The 19,004-nt window shown below is 41.7% G+C and overlaps 1 protein-coding gene across 4 annotated transcripts in view; it reads left to right on the top strand.

Moving 5' to 3' along the window:
* LOC110468846 (SAM and SH3 domain-containing protein 1) overlaps window positions 1-19,004 on the top strand; it is a 526,389-nt gene that overhangs the window by 390,356 nt on the left and 117,029 nt on the right. Inside the window, exon 1 of one of the 4 annotated variants that reach the window (XM_021527029.2) lies at window positions 15,237-15,378. The exons of the other annotated variants lie outside the window; for them this stretch is intronic. Within the exon in view, the coding sequence (XP_021382704.2) occupies window positions 15,283-15,378 (96 nt within the window). The 5' untranslated portion in view covers window positions 15,237-15,282. Of the gene's footprint in view, window positions 1-15,236; window positions 15,379-19,004 lie in introns of those variants that run through there. 4 annotated transcript variants of the gene reach the window in all.

The raw sequence follows: 19,004 nt of genomic DNA, 5'->3' as shown, positions 1-19,004 counted from the left end.
GATTTGCAACTTTTCTGTATTCCTGAAGATGTTAAGACACAGATGCAAATCAGTGTGGCGAATATAAGTCTATTAAAAACTTAAGAAATTTTCCTATGACTTTATAAGGAGTTCATTAAAATACTTAGTAAGGTCTCAGAAGTCCATGAACCACAAGTGGAAAACCACAGCTTCAGATACAATCTGTTAGGAATTAGTGGTGAATTCAGTGTTTGTTACCTGCATTGCTGCTAGTAAACAAGAGGAAGGAAGCATCTGCTATATATTTAAGCAACAAAGATTAGCAGCAGAAGTTTCAAAAGCAGTCACTTTCCACTGCTGATGGATTCCACTGATGTTGATCTGGAAAGGCTTTCAGGATCTAGATTATGCTAAATATCTCGTTTCTCATTTCTTCCTTTCACCATACTGCCGTATAGTTTTCATTATGGAGGAGCGTGAAATCCAGAAAGATGCGAGTGCCTGAAATGAAGAGATATCGCTGTCAATAATATAAACCTAGGTTAGTGTAGTTGTAGTTAAATTCTCTATGATTCTTCATCTTCCGTACAGTGTTAGTAAATTATGACTATGGGTCCCTATGATGCAGTATCCTCTACTTCTATAATTATCATTAGTGTAATTTTATATGGAAAATACAATTGAAATATAACTCTTATGCTACCTTCCACAATGATTATGGTGCTGATAAAATTCTCCCAAATATAATACTTTTAGTTCTAACAAATCAACTTTCCTTGCAAAAAGACTTCAAAAATATTTGATATTTCAGTTTCTTCTGGAACTCTGCATTTTGCATGCACTATGTAGTACAGAATTACTACTTTCCAGCAAGTGCTTCCATGTGTTTGCATAATTTGGGACTTCATTACAGAGTATTTCCCTTTCCCATTTATAAGTGTCTCCTTTCAGTTGCTTATTTTCTCCTGTTGTTGCTGTAATTTTTTTAGCAGGTTTATTTCTGTTATGCTTCATTGTATAAATGTTGCACAGCAAAATAGATAATTTCCTAAAATATATTTGCTTTCCTAGAGTCATGGAGCATGTGATGTGCAACCTGTACTGGTGCATGATTATTTACAGCACAAGGAGTACAGACAGTGTGGTCCAGTTGGCAGTGTCCTGGACCACAACTTTGGAAGACTCTGATTTCCTTTTTGTCTCAGTTACTTTTTTGCTGTGTTTCTCATAGCAGATAACTTTAACTTCATGCATCTTCACCCTCTATTTCTGACTCAGATGTAGAATGAAAATTCTTTTAATCTATAAGCAATGCTTAGTATGACAGCTCTTGTTCTTTAGGTGATGCTTCTGTAATAAGCACTCAGTGCATGTTAAGTAATATTAGAAGAGGTACCAAAACATCTTATAAAGTGAAACAACATAGGAGATGCATTTGGGCAAACATTTATCACAAAAAATTTGCAGTGTTCTCTTGGGGGTCAGTGCCTGTCCACACAGAAATCTAAAATTCTCAGTAACTGCAGCTCCAACACATGGTCCCACTATTCCTAATTTCCTACTTCTGTATTTATTCCTGCACTATTTATTTCTAGACTTTTCAGACCCCTATGTGTACACAAAAGCTCCCATTTTGCTTCATATGTTCCTCTGACTTTGGTAACTCTAATTTTGGTAACACTGTCACTCATTATTACTGCAAGTATAATATCTTGACTTCTGGGTGTCTGGCATCATAGCAGGTTGGGCAAGTTGCTTTGAAAAGAGGGAACTCCCTTTTTGCAGCTGCCAAGGTAATTTTCAGCTATGATAAAGTCCAACCACTGATGATTTTATATTGAGTTCAGTTTTTAAGAGAAAATAGTCGTATCAAGGGGGGGAAAAGCTCTTTTCAGAAGCCTTCATCATGACTTTGTATCCATGTCAACATTAATTTTCTGTTTTGTGCAAATTTCATTAGTTTTTGGACATTTTAAAGTAAGCATACATGGCTAATGCTGAGAGGCTGCAGGAAGGGAGTGCTGGGATTTCTGTCTGTTCAGTGCAACAGGGAGAGCCCTGCCTGGATAGTAAAGGAGAAAGGAAACTTCTTGCTGCTCCTTTGCACTGCTCTTGTTTCCAGGGAAATGAGTGGGTGAATTATGATTAACATTGTACCTTTTGCAATATGCAAACTTAGAACTTACCACAAGTGTGTTTAGACCCTTCTGGAAGGGAAATGAGATACATGAAGTGTAAATTGTCAACTTAATTCTTCTTTCAAAATTTGTTCTTGAGAGGAAGGAGTGTTTTCCTATCAGTGGAGTCTTTAGCTATAGTTTTTGCACCTTCAAAGTTATAACAAAACTGACTCTGACTTTTGTGGTATGGCAAAAGTGTGGAGTTTCTCTTTTTTCACCTTCTGATATAAAATACTACTGCAAAAAAAAAAAAATCCAAATTTTTCTGAAGTAATTTTGCTGCAGAAAGCTCTATCACAAAGAGGCCTTTGTTTCACATGATTATTTAAATGTGTGGTAATCTCCTGCTCTTTTGTGGTTGGTTGTTTTTTTTCTTCCCCAGACAGGTGCCATGGAGCTCTATGACATTTGTAGTGCAGATGGAATGCTATTTTACTGTTGCATCTAATTGACAGAACCTTACATACATTCTCCATGCATCCTGCCTTGGAAAGTGTGGGTCTTGGAGTTTTAGCATTTTTTTCCTCAGCAACAGCTTGTTTAACTCACTGCTGGATGAAGAGTGAGGGTGATAACTCACTAACTGGCCTGTGAAACCTCTTGGGAATTTGTATCTTCTTGGTGCTGAATTTGCCATTTTGGCTGATTGGTCACTTTGGCTTCCATGCTTTGTATTAGGTATAGCCACAGAAGCTACTCTGTGTGTGTATATTAATATAAATAGTAGCAGTGTCTGTGGAATCCCGTAATGACAGACAGAATTGGGTATGTGTAAAAAACACAAATATGTCTGTGAAATGCTATCTCTGGAGATGTGTAAATGCACACATCCCTCCATGACTCCTTCCTATTTCAGACTCCCAAAGAGGGGATTTTGCAAATGTCCAGTTTGGGGATTCCAGAAATGGTGGGGGTCTTAAAAGCCTGGTGGGTGAGAAGGTCTCAGAAGAAAATATGTCCCAATTATTTTTGCTAATCTTGGCATGCCACCATCATGCTCAGCTCTTGCACGTACCTATGTCTCATACAAAAAGCACATAATAACTGTCTCAAATGTAACTTCTGCTGAAGGTTGTACACTCCCTGGCAGGTCTGGTTTACACAAGAAAACCCATTTGCAATGTGCTTCCAGCTTTTAAATCCTGAAAGATACGTATGTTTCCTCAGAAATTGCCTCCTTGGAGAAAGCAGGTGATGACTTCACTTCCAGAAAGGTAGCTGTAATTAATAGTGATTGTCACCAGATATGACCAAGAGGGGTAGGAATACCCAAACAACTATTTAATGCATTTCAGTTGGAGTATAAAGGAACAAACAAACCCCTTGCCCATGAGCAGCTGTAATTTTTAGAATTACTCTTATGAAGCATATTGAGTTTGAGATTCTTGGCTTCCTTGTGCAGCAGCCTGTCCCTCTGGCAACTGCCATCCTCAGTCATATCAGTTACATGCTGCCACAGCCACTCAAACATCTTGTGCAAATGTTAATATTAAAAGCAGGCCAGGTGGTTGCAAACTCTGGAACAGATCTTCAGTAACAAAATTACAGGATTTACAAATAGCCTGTATAAAAATTCTTCAGTTCTTCAGGTGACAATGGTTGTTTCTGTGGCACTATCATGCGAAGCATTTAAATGCCCTTTGTGGTGTCCTTGATGCCTGTAAACTCTAATTCTAAATTGCAGCATTGTATATTGGCCTTTTGGCATGAGCATCATTCAGTCTCCTTTGGAGTAAGTGCTGGCTGCTGTGCAAAGGACTTCCACAGTCTGGTTTTAAAGAATTAAAATACAAAAAGTATTTATTAAAAAAAAAAAAAAAAAAGCCTGGAGAATCTTAAGAGGTTATGTAGCCAGCTCCAAGCCCCAGAGCAGAATCTGTTGTACCAAAATAATGGGTTGTTGGGAGGCTCTCAAGAACACGTTAGACAGTGATGAAAGCACCACACTGACCCTAGGCAATCACTTCCATTACTTTTATGAACCTTGCAGTTGGAAAGCTTTTTCTAGTGTTTAATTGAACACTGCCGCAGCTGCAATTAAACCTGTTCATTCTTGCCCTATCCCCAATAGAGAAGTTTGTTTTTTCTTAGTGAAGCAAAAGTTTTACATATTTGAAAACTATTATCCTATTCTCTGGCAATCTTCTTTTGTCTTGGATAGAGCATCCTCATTCTTTCAATCTCTGCTTGTAAATATCTCATTTATGTGGTTATCTTTACATTCTCTCATTATTCTGTGTCAGTCCTGACATCTAGGGCACACTGGGTCAAAACACAACTCAGAACTCCAGCTAATTGCTTGGGCTTGGTGAGTAGTGCAAAGCTTGCTATGTCTTGCAGGTAGTTCTGTATCCTACTGACTGTACTGGGTATTCTCTTGCTCTTCTGTAGCAAGATGACTTTTTTTCATGCACATTCAGGAGCCATTTTCAAGCACTCTGAGCTGTTATCTGTAAATTTAATAAGCATAGTCTCTATTCAACTGGCCAGCCTGTTAATTAAAATATTGAAAAACAGATTCCTGCAAAACTTCACTCAATATATTTTTTTCCTTTGGTATCAACCACTGAAAGCTAATCTTTCAAAGTGTTTCTTTCAATCAGTTGTGTACCACCTTATAATGGCATCAGCTGTGTTGAATAAGGTAGAAACCTTATGAAATTCAATATATAATCCAGCTGCTGCTACTTCTTATCCACTACCAATTATCCTCCAAAGTAGGAAATTGGATTGATTTGACAAAATAATTTTTGTCAAATCCACTTGGCTGTTTAAAACTTTTACAGGATAATAGGGTAAAAAAGAAACATTAAATAACTAACTTGTGTATCTTTCCAGCCCCCTGCTTGCCTTCCCTTCACCTTCTTGAACTCTCTTCTCCATGAGCCCTCATTTATAATTACCATGGCACAGGAGTGAGAACAAGGCATGGAGACAGCAGTCATTATTACTGCCAAAATCTTTGTATCTTGAAGCCAACCTGGTCATTCTTGGATGAAAATGAGCAGATTAAGTTTATTTGAAACCACTGAGCTCACTATGTATTCTAATACTGTTTAGCCCTTTGACACTGCCCTGAATTTTCTGTCAAACCTGAAGACTTTTACAATCCTTTCTCATGCATCTGTCTAAAATGATCCAGCTATTTAACCTCTGTTACCTGTGTACATACACACTTTGAGAAATGGGTGCTAAAATATTTAAAACCTGTTTCTCCCTTGCTGGAATTTATTTACAGATCAGGATAATATTGTGCATGCTTGGGGGGTCATTTGAATAATTTTCTGTTTGCAGACAAATATAAACACAAGCTAGGCAAGTACAGGCAATAGAAAGCATATGTTTAAATCATGTTTTGTACACTGAAAACTGATTTAAGTAACTATCCAAGAGGATGATTATATTTCCGTTCTATTCATAAGAAGTCCCTATCTATTAGTATGTATTTGGAAAATGCTAGGAGTTAAAAAGGTATCACAGCACTTGGAGAATGCTTTTAGGAGGTAAGGAATTTGTCTTTTTGACAAATCAAAAGACAATATTTTCTTAGATCTGTCTGCACATGTAGTTTACATATATAAATATAATAATATATAATAATATAATAGTTTTTATCTCTAGGTGTTTTAGATTTCTATATAAACACCTGAAATTTGGTGAGTAATGAGAATTGTCTTCTTACTGTGTGCTTATGTATTCCCTAAATGCCTTATGTGTTACCATGGGAAACCTAAGGACCACATAGGCTTTTCAGACTTCTAAGCAATATCTCAGATAGCATACCCCTTAGAATCATCCATTAAAACCACCCAAAATAATTTATGGAGCTGCAAGTCATGTGAAATTAAGTCATGGATTGTATCTAGCCCAAAGCCTCATGGGCTCACTGCCACTCCCTGCTGCTGCTGCATCCTCAGCAAATATAGAGTGAATTCATAAGGTCACTTGGCTTATCCCTAAGACACAGGGCTCCTACTGCTTTCTCTTATATTCCTATCACTAATATAGCTAATATTTTTCATTCATTTTAATTCCCTTTCACATATTCTGTCCTCAGTGACACATAACAATGACCAAAATGACCAGTTTGTATACACAAATAATGTAATTGTTTTATGAGCCAGTACTTCAGAGCTTAAAAATGCATACATTTATCTCATTGCCCTGAGTTACACCCTCTTGAGCTTTCCTCTGCAATCTGGCTTTCCCCTTGGTGTTTACACACCCTTCATGCTTTCAGATAATTGCTGCATCCTTTCCAGTCCCTTTAACCTTCATCTAGCCAAGCAACAGTTGTTTGTTTAAATGTATTCTCACAAATAACATCTTCCCACAGAAGTTAAAAGGAACATGTGATGCACTTCTGGGATCAAGTATATTAGTAATTTTCAAAAACCCAAGTGTCAATTACATTTTCTCAGTAATATGTTGCTACAGGATACACATTGTACTGAAGCAGCATATTTGGCCTTGTAAAACAGAATTGCCTAATTATTAAATCCTTGCAAAGGAATTTTTTTTTTTTCTGAGAACTAGAGCTACCAGCCTGCTCTACATATACTTAAACAAAAAACCTTCCCTGTAAAACTTCATCAACATGAAGCCAGTGCAGTAAGCTCACTGCCCTCAAGGGCTGTTTTATCATCATTGATGCAGTTGGTTGAGTTGTGGAGGGTAAATTCCTCCCACTCACACCACCACAGTCACAATAATCCTTCTGTTCATGAACTTCCCAAAATATTTATTGAGAGACTAGCTTGGAGGTATGTTTTCAGCAATACTTAAGCCTGTTTTTACTTGTCTTTTTTTTTTTTTTTAATTACATTTTGGGAGGGGGCTGCCCATTGCTTAGAAGCTGGAATCTCAGATAGATCGGTTCTTCTCATTTTAATTACTTTGACAAGCACCTCTCCTTTCCAGCTGAGTTACCCTAACTGGAAGCAGCTGCTCTTTGGAATTACTCCCCCTCCTTGCTGTGTTGCAGAAGTAATTAGTGTCTCGTGACCCTTCAATGAATTTATGGACATGAAGTGCAGTGTGGGCCTGCTTGTATAGAGATACTTCTCTTTTCTCTAGGATTTAATGAAGTTTTATGAAGTGAAACATGCCATTAACAATATAAGAAAAATGAAATTTAGAGATTGGATATGATTCTCCATTTCTTTCATAACTCTCATTAGAGAGTGCAAAGAAGATTTTATTATATTTTTCCATGGCAATTTGAAACTCTGATTTGAGAGAGTCCAGAGTGATTGGTGGTACAGCTTGCTGGGCAGTGAAGAATAAGAGTGTTTCTCTAGAGGAGGACAGACCCTCTGAATCAAGCTCATGCCTGTGTTTACAGTCATAGCTGAAATGAATACTTATCTTGACTACGTTTTCAGTCTTGTGAATGCTCCAGATTTCATCACTGGCTTGATGATTTATTTAACATCTTAGCACCTGCAGCCAGTGATGTAAAAAATTCAATTCACTGCTGTTTTGAAATAATGGAAATGTAAATTCCAGGTTTTATTTTTCAATAAAAGGATGATGTGACCAAAGTGCACCCTAATGACTTAGACAATTGAAGCTGAAGCACTCCAAAAGTCTTACTTTTAAAATTTCATTATATTTATATGCAAGTGTGATATTCAGGTCCCTGACATCTGTGATTTTTGAACATTAATCATTACAACAAAAATTGCAACACAACTGCTTTTCTGCTTGCTGGACAGCTACCATTTGTTTTTCCATAAACTCTCTCTTTATGTACATATCTGGGCTTGCTGCATGGCACGCAGGTTTGCCAGGGGCACAGCTCTGACATGGGGCAGACACCCTTGTTTTAGTCAGATGTGGTGCTTTGGAGAATGGGCAGAAAGCATTTAAAAGGAAAGATAGGGCAGCTATTTGGAAAGTGAGGGAAGAGAGCTGATGAGAGCTGTTTCTAGGGATGGAAGCAAGAGAAGAAGCTCTGGTGATGGAGCAGAAATTATTCCAACATAAACTGATCTGAAAGAAGAGGTTGAAGCCAGTACATTGTTACCTAGTGGCTGCAGTAGGGAGAATTGACCTCAGGCTGACATGATATGCAAGCAAACATCAGATTATCACATCTGGTCGCCTGTGCCTAGCTGACAGCATAAGGCAGGTTTCTTTGGTCAGCTTCTGCATTAACTAGGCCCACCTACTCCTTCACTGCTAATATATTTATGAGACTTACAACATAGGCTTAAAAAGTGCAAAGCCTAAACTCAGTTCTGAATCCTTGTGGGTTTGACCAAAGTCAGGCTTTGGTAGGGTCTGTTTTCTGCTGGTTTAGATGGAGAAACATTTCAGAGAAACATTTCAGGAAAAATTTTTGTTCTGCTATGTTTTATGACAGTATTTAATTGTTAAATTGGGGAATGGGTGTTAGGTGAAGTATGGAGGGGGGGTGACTTTTGCATGGAAACAATCTGTTCTGAATGAGAAGCTAAGCAATTCTTCCACCTTTGTTTTCCTCTAACTGTCTACAGTTGACATGTTTGGGTCACACATATTTTGCTGCAATAATATTTTGTTAAGGGCAACTCTGTAAAGTTTTATCTCCATAACAGGCAAATAACATTTTTTTAAAGATCTACATTTGCATTTCATGTTTGGTTGCTTTTGCAAAGATACAATTAATGAAACTGAAATTATGGAAAGCTCTTGGGTTTCTTTTTCCAGGGAGTATTTAATAAGGGATACTTTTTAAGTATCCCTTATTACTTTTCAAAGGGAGATGCAATAAGCGTCATCTCTGAGGTGCATACATTTTTATCTTAAAAACTTGTGCTGGTCACAAAGTGAATAATAACATAGGTGTCACTCTGTAAGATTGGTCATCTGTGTTGATGCTGTTCTCATTTTATCAAAGCTAACTTGGTACTTGATACTTGCATCACTGGGCATCTCTGAAACACAGTTGCCACACACTACTGAGTTGTACCTTATGCTAATTTTATGATGCATTTTGGGGTGATAACATCAGACTCCTTTTCATTAGTAATTTACTAAGAGTTTCAACAAATGAATCAAAGGACACCACACTTGGAAAAAGGACAGACTGAAGTTCTACTCCCAGTTTTGAGGCTAGCTTTTCACATTTTTTACTTCCATGGTTCTAAAATTATTTGGGAAAAGAACAGCCAAAGGACACTGAGCTAAATACTTATGTTGCTATGGCCTTTGTAAGTCTCTTGCAAAAAAGACTTCTATGCATCCCTTCTAGCAGCCATTTACTAATTCAATCTGTTGAGCAACTTCCTGTGAATGAAAGTACAAAGACTACTCCTAGGTATCTCAAAGGATGCTGAACTCCTTCCTAAAAAATTAATTAGGATTTAGAAAAAATTTTGTAAAAAGTACTGCAGTCAATGTTAGCTATTTCAATGTTGACAAGAAAAAACAATACATCAAAACTGACTTTGCTGTGCAGGTAGAGGAGATGCTGAGTTTAGATGGAGATGGCAGAAGTAACACAAAGAAGAACAGTATTAGTAGCTTCTGGAAAATCTCCAGACAGTGCCTGACATTGTGGGAAGCAGTTGGAGTTCTGGTCGGCAGGCACTTCTGGAGTGGCTTGATGTGCACCTAAGCAGGATCATGGCTGTGGTTTCCCTCAGGATGTGTTCCTCACCAGGCATGCTCCGGCTCCCAGAACACCTCCATTGGCTGAGCTAGTGCTACTGCCTCACAGTCAAGAAATGTGATGCTGTGCCCCATGACAGACAGGGGAGCTGGGCAGGATATGAGAGGCCTCTGAGGGAGCATATCTGTGGGCAGGAAGGGAAGGATGTGAACCTTTCCTTTCTCCTTATGAGTCAAAAGATATCCTTCCAGGAGGGCTGTGATGCTTGCTGTGTTTAGTTTTTTTTTTTCCCTTATATGATTTGTCATGTAACATCTCAGCTACTGTATTTTAAATGCAGAATCCTGACATGCTTCACAGTACTTCTGTGTCTACTGAGTTTGGCTACAGGAATAATTCTGCTGGGTGTATATCTCTCCCACCTTCTAATTTTTTAATCTAGTAGCGTACTGATATCTAGGAGAGTGTAATGTGCAGAGTTCAGGCTTCTATCAGAATAAAGCAATAAACTGCTTTCTACTGGTAGAATTAAACAGATTTAACTCCATCTGGTTTGTACTGGGCATATTAGTGTGCCACTCTCACTGGAATGTGCTACTCTGGTCATGAAGGCTGGCAGCAAGACTGGGAGCTGACAGCTAAACCTCCAAAAGAATAAATAATGATTTCTGACCATGCAGCATATCGTATGTGGTCTAAATACCATCCATTTTAAAGCCATTGGATAAGTACTGTCTGTATCATTTCTAAAATCAGGAACATTTTATTTTCTATAGCTGTCTAACTGGCAGATGCTGAAACATGATCCTTTTGGAATATATTGAAGTCTGATGTGCAAATGGATGGATCACGGATGCAGGGTGAATCTTGTACTCTCTCACAGCTTATGCATGTACATTCTAGGGGGCTCTGACAGTGATAGCCTGATTGTCAGATCGACTGATGGGTCAGGTGTGTGGGTTCCCATTCTATCCCACAGCAGAGAGCGGTTTCTGAAGCAGCTGTTGGCATGTCTGCTTTCTGTTGGAGAGCAGCTGCTGGCCCCTTTGGCTGATACAGGTGATCCCTACTCCAAAGAACCATGCTACCAGAAATAATAATACTACTTAAACAGTTCTGAAGGAAAATAATTCAGAAATGAAGTTCAGGGGAGAGGTAAAAGAAATTATATTTTAGAAGGACTTTGAAAAAAAAATGCAGCAAGGACAATGAGATAAATTGTTTTAACATGGATCTTGATTAAATTGATGGGATTGGAGCCTACAACTACTAAGAGCTGCATTTCCAGTCAAAGAGTGTGATGTGAAGCTTTGGGTGTTTCAATTTGATGACTTCCACCAAGCAGGAAGAGGGAGAGAGCTGAAAGAAGATGCAATCACTGGTAATAGGTGTTCCATTGTAATGTGCTTGAATTTTAGGGCTTTGGCAGGTCACCTGCAGGAGCTAGCTGGAATTTTTATTTTTCCCTTTCCCTGAAGCCTCTCTGCATACAATGGCTTGCTTATTTATTCCTCTGAAGCTTTGATGTTCCTATTTGGACTTGATCTATTGGGCAGGGTTTTGTTAGTGATGTTGAGAAACCTCATGTGTTTTGTTCATGGATGCAGAGTTAATGGCCAGGTCTCTGAGCAGGAAGCTGCTTCCCTCGGGTCATTTATCAGGACCCCATGAAGTTTGGTGTCTGTTTACTCTGTGGAGCATGATCCCCTTTCCAAGGCAACCTAATACCACCCTCTTGCATCTGGTTTAAAATTGACATCAAAGTGCTCAAGGTTGTATATTTCCTGGATTAAATGCATTTGACATGGGTGACCACAGTTGTGATAGTCTGGTTAAGATAGCACATTTGGGCTTTTCCAGTTTAATTTAAATTTTTTCCCTATTAAATGTTTTGTTGAAACACTTATATGACATTGTGGTGAGATGGCACACACTGCTTTGGAACAGAAAGTTTATCATCTATTGCCTTCATGACTTAGAGGTTTATGTTTGAGGTTTGTGCTTTTCACAGAGAAAGAATTTGTCCTGAAGGGCATCTCCCTAAACACTCAGCAAAGAAAGGAGAAAGATGAGCTTCTTTATGGCCACCTTAATGTGGAGCAAGGATCCTGCTCTGAGTATTCTTCTAGAAGAAAATCCATCTCTCTTGAATACAGACAACTGCTCTCCAAGTTGGTTGATCCTGCCTGCTTTGTATATGTGGGGAACTCGTATTAACTTTACACCCATGTGTAGCTGATGGACTGATAGGAAGACAGGCTCATATGCTCAGGGCATCTGCCACCACTCGGCAAGACTAGATTGACCACATATGTGTCAATTGTTTCCATCTCCTCTTCAGAGATTTGCAGAACAGCCACAGGGAGCTTCATAGCCACTTTGCAACTGCAACACACAGGGGAATCTTACCAGGACTGCTACCTAGTGCTGCCCTGAAGGTGAACAATGATCATTTTTTGCAAGATTTCTGAAACACACCTGGTCAGAACTCTTGTGAAATGTCATAAACATCTCAAAATTGTACAGATTTATTTCTTCTAATAGCCATAGAGAGGTCCAGCACAAGATGCTTTTAGAGAGCAGTCTTTTGTAGATGTTGGAGTTATCATCTAGGCAAATACAGATAAAACTGAAAACAAAAACTGTATTCTAATATGTCAAAATTAAAATAATTTGTTATTTTGTAGTAGCAGTTGTAACAGAAAATACTGCACTCATAGCTGGGCTTCAAAACTCTTTTAAGATCTGAGTTCCTGCTTTTTCTAAAACTCCCATACACTTGTTGCAGCTGACTTTTGTATAATACTCCTGGGATTTAGTTCTGTGGGACATTAGCTTCATTAAAATAGAGGACCCTTGTCCTATCTAGAAGGAAGAGGTGAGAGAAGAGCATGGAATAATTTTAGCATGACATATTCATTGAATGCCTTGTGAACATGGCATGTTGCGAATGTCTGAGAATGTGTAAATACTACAGTTGCAAGACCATAGAAGATGGTAGCTATTGTAAACTGCCATGGATTTGTTTTGATTCTCTCACGTCGACTTGGTTTTAAAGCAACTGCTCCTGGACTCGTGATTTTGCAAGATCTTTCTCTCCTTATCTAACTTTCTAGAAATCAAATGCTCTGTATCTCCAATTAAAAGTTGAGGGGAAGACTGCCACAGCCAGGGATCATGCTCCTCTGATGAAAGCAGCTGCCTTCACAAAAGGGATGACATAATAGTTCAGGAAGCAACTCTGGGACCACCACAATTTACAATCTAGTTTGTTACCTGTACTGCAAGGCTGAAAAGTGTGGCTATCCAGGACCCGTTTCTGTAAGTGATGTAGTCATCATTGCACAGAAACAATGACCTCAGTCGGCAGGGAGGGGCCAGGCAAGTGGGAGTACCGCCCCTTGCACCTATTTGATCTTAATCTGTTGCCATCCAAGACACAACATTGAGGGGGTTTAGGCTGTGTGCTGTAGAGTTGTTGTTTTGTTTGTTTGTTTTTCTTAATATGCTTCCATCTATAAAAAAGATAAAGTACAGAAGATAGTGTATATGACGAGCCAGAATAATTAAATCCCAAGATCAAGTGAGCCTTGTTCAGGTATTTTAAAGTAGATTGACATTACTACTCCAAGTAGTTCAACATGAATTTCAGAGGGTCAGTCAGTAAATTACCCTGACTAATTAAACCAGTTTTGAGTTATGCAAGCCATCTCAGAGTACCAAGAGACTTCACTGACACGCCTTTAGTCTCGTACTTTATAGGCGTATAGTTGTGTACAATTTAAAGGTCACTTAGAAGAGATTTTATAACTGGTTTGGGCCTTTCATTATTTCTCATTACTAGTCAATAAGATGCATTACACAGGTGTATCCTACATGTGCATCCTAAAGGAGGGTCAGTCATCAGTGGTTTCTTTACCACTTTCTCTTTACCACTTTCTCTCAGCATAATTCTCTTTTAGTTTTTCTGCCTCTGCTCCCCACCTTCTTTTCTCTGGTCAATATGTACTGTTGACCACTTCAGCAAAAGCTGCAATAGCAAAGTGCTTAGAAAAGTCTTGTCCCAGTCTTTGTGTGGCAGTTGATGAGAAAACAAGTGTTTTGGCCAGCCTGTCTCTCCAGTGCTAGCCCACAAACTAATTTTTAGCTTTGAGGACAGAAAAAGCGCATTGCTGAGACATTGAGAGAAGATTAGTGCAATAACCACACTTTTCCTTTATTCATTCTCCAGATACTATTTTTACCCCTGACAGCAAATGGTATCATTTGTTGCTCCAGCCCCCCCAGGCAACCAGTGCTGTGCCCTCAGTGGGAGCCTTGTCAGCTGTAGGGCTGGTGAGTGGGCTGAGGGGAACCTGGTGCCAGGGGACCCCAGGGCTGAACAGAGAACCTGGAGGGGAGCACAGGTTATAGAGCAGGCTCTGAGTTGTGTTTGGGTGGTGCAGGGCATGTAACATACAGCCTGGCAGTAAGCAGGGTAGGAGGGATGTTGGAGGATTCACTGGCTGCTCAGTTTTGTGAGGTCTCAAAATGCTTGGCTAGTGTGTGACAGCTGCATATCCATTAAATACATCACTTTCCCTGCCACCCCGTGCAGACAGGTGCTTCCAATAAATGGCAGCTTGAAACAAGAGCTTTTCAAGAAATATCTAAACATTTCAAAGCTTAGGAATGAGCTCTAAGAGTAAAGGATTTCCTTACTCCTGGTCACAGCAGAAGCTGGAAGTAAGGTGTGAGGTGGTGGATAGGCCTTCAGGTCACTCTCCTGCTGACCTCTGCCACTCCTTCCACAGGCAGGCTTTGGCCACTGTTGTTTAATGTGCCTTCCACAAGAAGTACGTGTGCGTGGGTGCTTAGCAGTTTCCCAAGTAGAATGCAGGAGCATTGCTGCTGCTGTCTGTAGTTAGTAATTATTTAATTTGACTATAATGGGGATTGGCGGTGGTATCAGGGAGCATGAGGCACAGACGTAGGGGTGGCAACGTTCTCACAGCCCCACCCCAAGGGCGATAGGTGACAGACCACCGCTCCTAGGGGAGTGATGCGGTCCCGGTACCCAAACTCTAAACCTGAACTAATAGGGTGTCCCTTGCCCTGCCGCCGTGTAACGCGTGCGGCTGACACCTCTTCCTAGAGAGTCTTTCCCGGTGTTAAGAAAGCGCTGTTGACTTGGGCACTGGAGCTCCCGGCCGTCAGGCGAGACACCGGCACGGGGGTAACGAGGATGGCAACAGCAGGAGCTGCGCCACCGACCGCGCGTGTCCCGACGCCGCTCTTGACTTTCAGGGTGCGGGCAGCCGCCGGGGCGGCGCTGGGCCCTTCGTTGCCGCCCTGGGGCGGCCACATGCGCCGGGCGAGCCCCCGGGCGGGAGGGGAAGGAGGGGTTTTGGGCCGCAGCGGCACCGCCGGCCGCTCTGCCGAGTCGAAAGTTGGAGGGGCGGCGGGGCCGTCCCGGGGCGGGCCGGGGCGGGGGCGGATGGCGGGGCGGGGCGGGCCGGCCGCGGCGGCGGGGAGCCGGCGTTGATCCGACGGCCGGGCCGGGGCATGGAGGGGGACCGGGCGGACGGCCCCGCCGCCCCGGCGGAGAGCGGCACGTCGGAGGTGTTCGCCCAGCTGTGGGCGGACGTGATGGGCATCCTGGTGAGTGCGGTGAGGACGGGGTCTGAGACCGGGGCGGCCGTGGGGACAGCCTGCTGCAGGACGGGGTTGGGGTGAGGGATGGAGATGCTGCGGAGCGTTCGCCGGGTTTTACTGGCACCTGCTGCTGAGTTTGCCCGGGCTGGAGCGTGCCCACCCTGTGCGGGCAATTACGTCCCAAAACAACTAACTTCACGGGCAAAGCCACGGGTTGTGTCGGCGACCGCCTTGATCGCGGTTCTGGAGTGGAGGTCGCTGGGCTGTCGCGGTGGAAGGGGCGGAAGGGCCGCGCCGAGCACCGCCACGGAGCGGGTCCGCGCAGGGGCTGCCCGCTGGCGGGGACGCACCCGGGAGCGCCGTTCAGCCGGATCAATGGGCTCATTGTCCCCCGCTGCCCCGGCGTGCCGCCGATGCAGGGCAGTTTGGGCTGCAGGCGGTGTCGTGCAGCCTTGCCATGCCCCGCACGCGTTTCGGGGTGAAGCCCCGCGCGTGGGGCGCGTTGCTCCGGGGTCCCCGGCACGGCCGCCCGGCCCGCAGCGCTCCCGGGGCGCCGCGGCACTCCCAGGCGCCGGCTTTGCAGCTCTTGCTCTCGGTAGTTTTTTGGAGACGAGTTGCTCGGCTACGGCCCGTGGAGTTTCTGCGCCGGTGATCTTCTGAGGAGGGACTAATCCTCGTAATTCACTGGTTACAGACAAAAGAGATGGCCCCAGTAACGAGGGCTCAAGGAATTACGTTTAATGGGCACGTAGCGTGCCGACAGGACGGACTGGATGGCAAACAGTAAAAATACAGGAAGAGTCAACCCTTTATTTCTACTTGCAGCGAGAGAATAATATTTACTTTAGTTGCAAGATGATAATTACCACAGAGGATTGCCACTCAGCAAAAAAGCAAATACTAACGTTATATACGTACTGGAGCTGGCAGCCTTCCAGCGATACAGGAATGTGGTAATCAATAGTGGAGTGCCTGTTTATTCATTTTAAAAGCAAATAAATAGGCTTGATGCGTGTTAGTTTTCGTTCTTAACATTTAACTAGCAGACATTCAAGAATATTATGAGAAATACTTTTCAGAAAACTGCCATGGAATGTAATGAATAGTAGGCCCATAGGATCTAATTCAGAAGAAATGTTATAGAATTAAACAGAGAATTTAATTAGCATGTTATGCTGCATTTTTTTACACCATGGACTTTATTGTTGCTATTCAAAGTCAGATTCAAAAACTTGTCTTATTCCTTTTCTTCATAGAAATTCTCCATTGACTTGACATTCAGTTTAATAACGCCCAACTGCATACATTTTTTTCACTGTTAATGATTTTAATCTAAGAATGCAAGTGGAGTCAGTTCTGCCAGTTTGCAAGGAGCACACAGTTGGTACTTTATAAACAATCTCTTTCTGTCTTTTTCTGGCAGGTTTCAGTACTGCATTTAGTAAGAGCAAAGTGCTATTGGATGCCTGGGAAGGAGTTTTTGAGGAGGCCAGACCAGCAGCCTAGCATACTGAAGCTCAGTGCAGAAAAAAGATCTGATTGTCACACAACTAGTAATTTGAATAGGTTTCTTTTGATAATACAAGCTAGTTTTCTTCCTGAGAAAACAGATATTTAATTATTATTTGTCTTCTAATAGAACTATGCTAAAATAATTTGTCGTAGAGTTGGTCAGCTTTACAGAAAGGAATCATCTTGTGAATATGAAGTTGCTGGTTTATATCGTTGCAAGCATCAGCCAGCATTATTAGTATTTCTTACTTCAGTGTTTTGTGTTGCTACACAGTTGCAAATACTAAAAGCTACCTTCTGTTTGGTGTCTTATAATTGGGAAGACAGAAGTTCTCGCTGCGTACTGTTAGTTTTCTTCAGATGTAGACTTTTAAAGAGTTTCTGTTCTTTTGGGCTGCAAAATAAGGTCCTAATATGAACTAAGTATAAATTTACTTAGTGCTCTGTCCTTGTTAGAAGGCAAGGATGATGTAGCTCCAGTGCCATTTCCACTGCTTGTCTTTGTGGTGCATTGAGCTTTGTCTCTTTCAAACCTGTCCTGCAAAAGGCAAACAGTGAACTGGAGTTGTGACTTCCAAATAGGAGTCAGTAGCTGGTTGGATGTAGTCCATGATGCCACATCAGTGGCCTGTGTTTGCTGTCTTACTTCTTTTGCATTGTCAATTATGTGAGAGCATAGGTCTTAATTTCCTGGGATTTGTAGCAGTTCATGACTCAAACTACCTGGGAAGTACGGATGTAAACACCAGAGGGATTCTCTGGGGATGGCTCTATAAATGAAAAAGTTGGTGCAGTGATATGCTGGCCAGGTTGACCCTGCAACAGTCTGGAATCTGTGAAAGGAATCCACTAGCACAGGGAGAGAGGCAGGAGAGAAGAGCCAAGATCGCTCTTGTATGACTCCCACTTGCATGCCTCCATCCATCTCTGGGATCCCCAATACAGGAAAGGACATGGACCTGTTAGAGCAAGTCCAGAAGAAGGCTGCTGAAATGGTCAGAGGGATGGAACATCTCTCCAGTGAAGAAAAGGCTAAGAGATTGGATTTGTTCTGCCTGGAGAAGAGAAGGGTTCAGGGTGACCTAGTTCCAGACTTTCAGAACCTGCAGGGAGCATACAACAAACATGAAGACTTTACTGGGGCATGTAGTGACAAGACATGGGGGAGTAGTTTTAAACTAGTAGAGTGCAGATTTAGATAGATATTAGGAAGAAACTCTTTACTGTGAGGGTGCTTAGGTGCTGGCACAAATTGCCTGAAGTTGTGGGTACCCCAGTCCCCTGAGTGTTCAAGGCCAGCTTGGATGGAGAGCTCTGAGCAAATTGGTCTAGTGAAAGGTATCCCTGCCCATGGCAGGGGTGTTGGAACTAGATGATCTTTAAGGTCACTTCCAGCAGAGACTATTCTATGATTCTGTGATCTTGGAAGGAGAAAATTAGAATGAAATTCAGAAAGAAGGCAATCATCAAAAGTTTGTTGATGGAATGAAAGAGAAAAAATGCATTCTTAAGCCATGATTGTAGGATGATGCAGGGTGGAAAGAACCTCAGGCAGCATCTAACCTATCCTCAAGCTGAAACAGGGAAAGATCTGAGATCAGGTGAAGTTGCCTGGGGCTTTACTCAGTGGTGTCTTGAAAACCTCCAGGGACAGAAACTGCACATGTCTCTGTGCAGCCTGTTCCAGCAATTTGCTGGAATGTCCTTATGGTAAATGTCCTTATGATAAAAAAGATTATTTTAATAGAAATGATAAAATGCCTGATTCTTCCCTCCTCATACTGGGAAGTTAGAGCAGTGGGGAAGAGGAAGGAAGGTGTTGCCTTCCTCCCACTGGCCCTGCTGGAAGCCTTGTGGAGTGTGGTGGTGTCTGCTCTAGGTGCTGAATTAGGAGGAGAGGCCATAGTGTCAGCCCAGCTGGTATTCAGTACTGAAGTTACTTGAAATACAAATTGAGCCCCTCTCCATATTTATATTTGATAAATATATTTCATTGTTTGTATATTTTTAGTTACATTCTTTAAAATATGACCTCATTAGGAGGAACCTGTGATGGCAGATCCCAGGTCTGGAGGGGAAACAAATAGTTGTCAAGTGCTGCTTGTAAGGAGCATATTTTA

This window comes from Lonchura striata, chromosome 3 (assembly GCF_046129695.1).
Source record: "Lonchura striata isolate bLonStr1 chromosome 3, bLonStr1.mat, whole genome shotgun sequence".
Taxonomy (NCBI): domain Eukaryota; kingdom Metazoa; phylum Chordata; class Aves; order Passeriformes; family Estrildidae; genus Lonchura; species Lonchura striata.
This window is presented reverse-complemented; position numbering and strand designations above follow the sequence as displayed.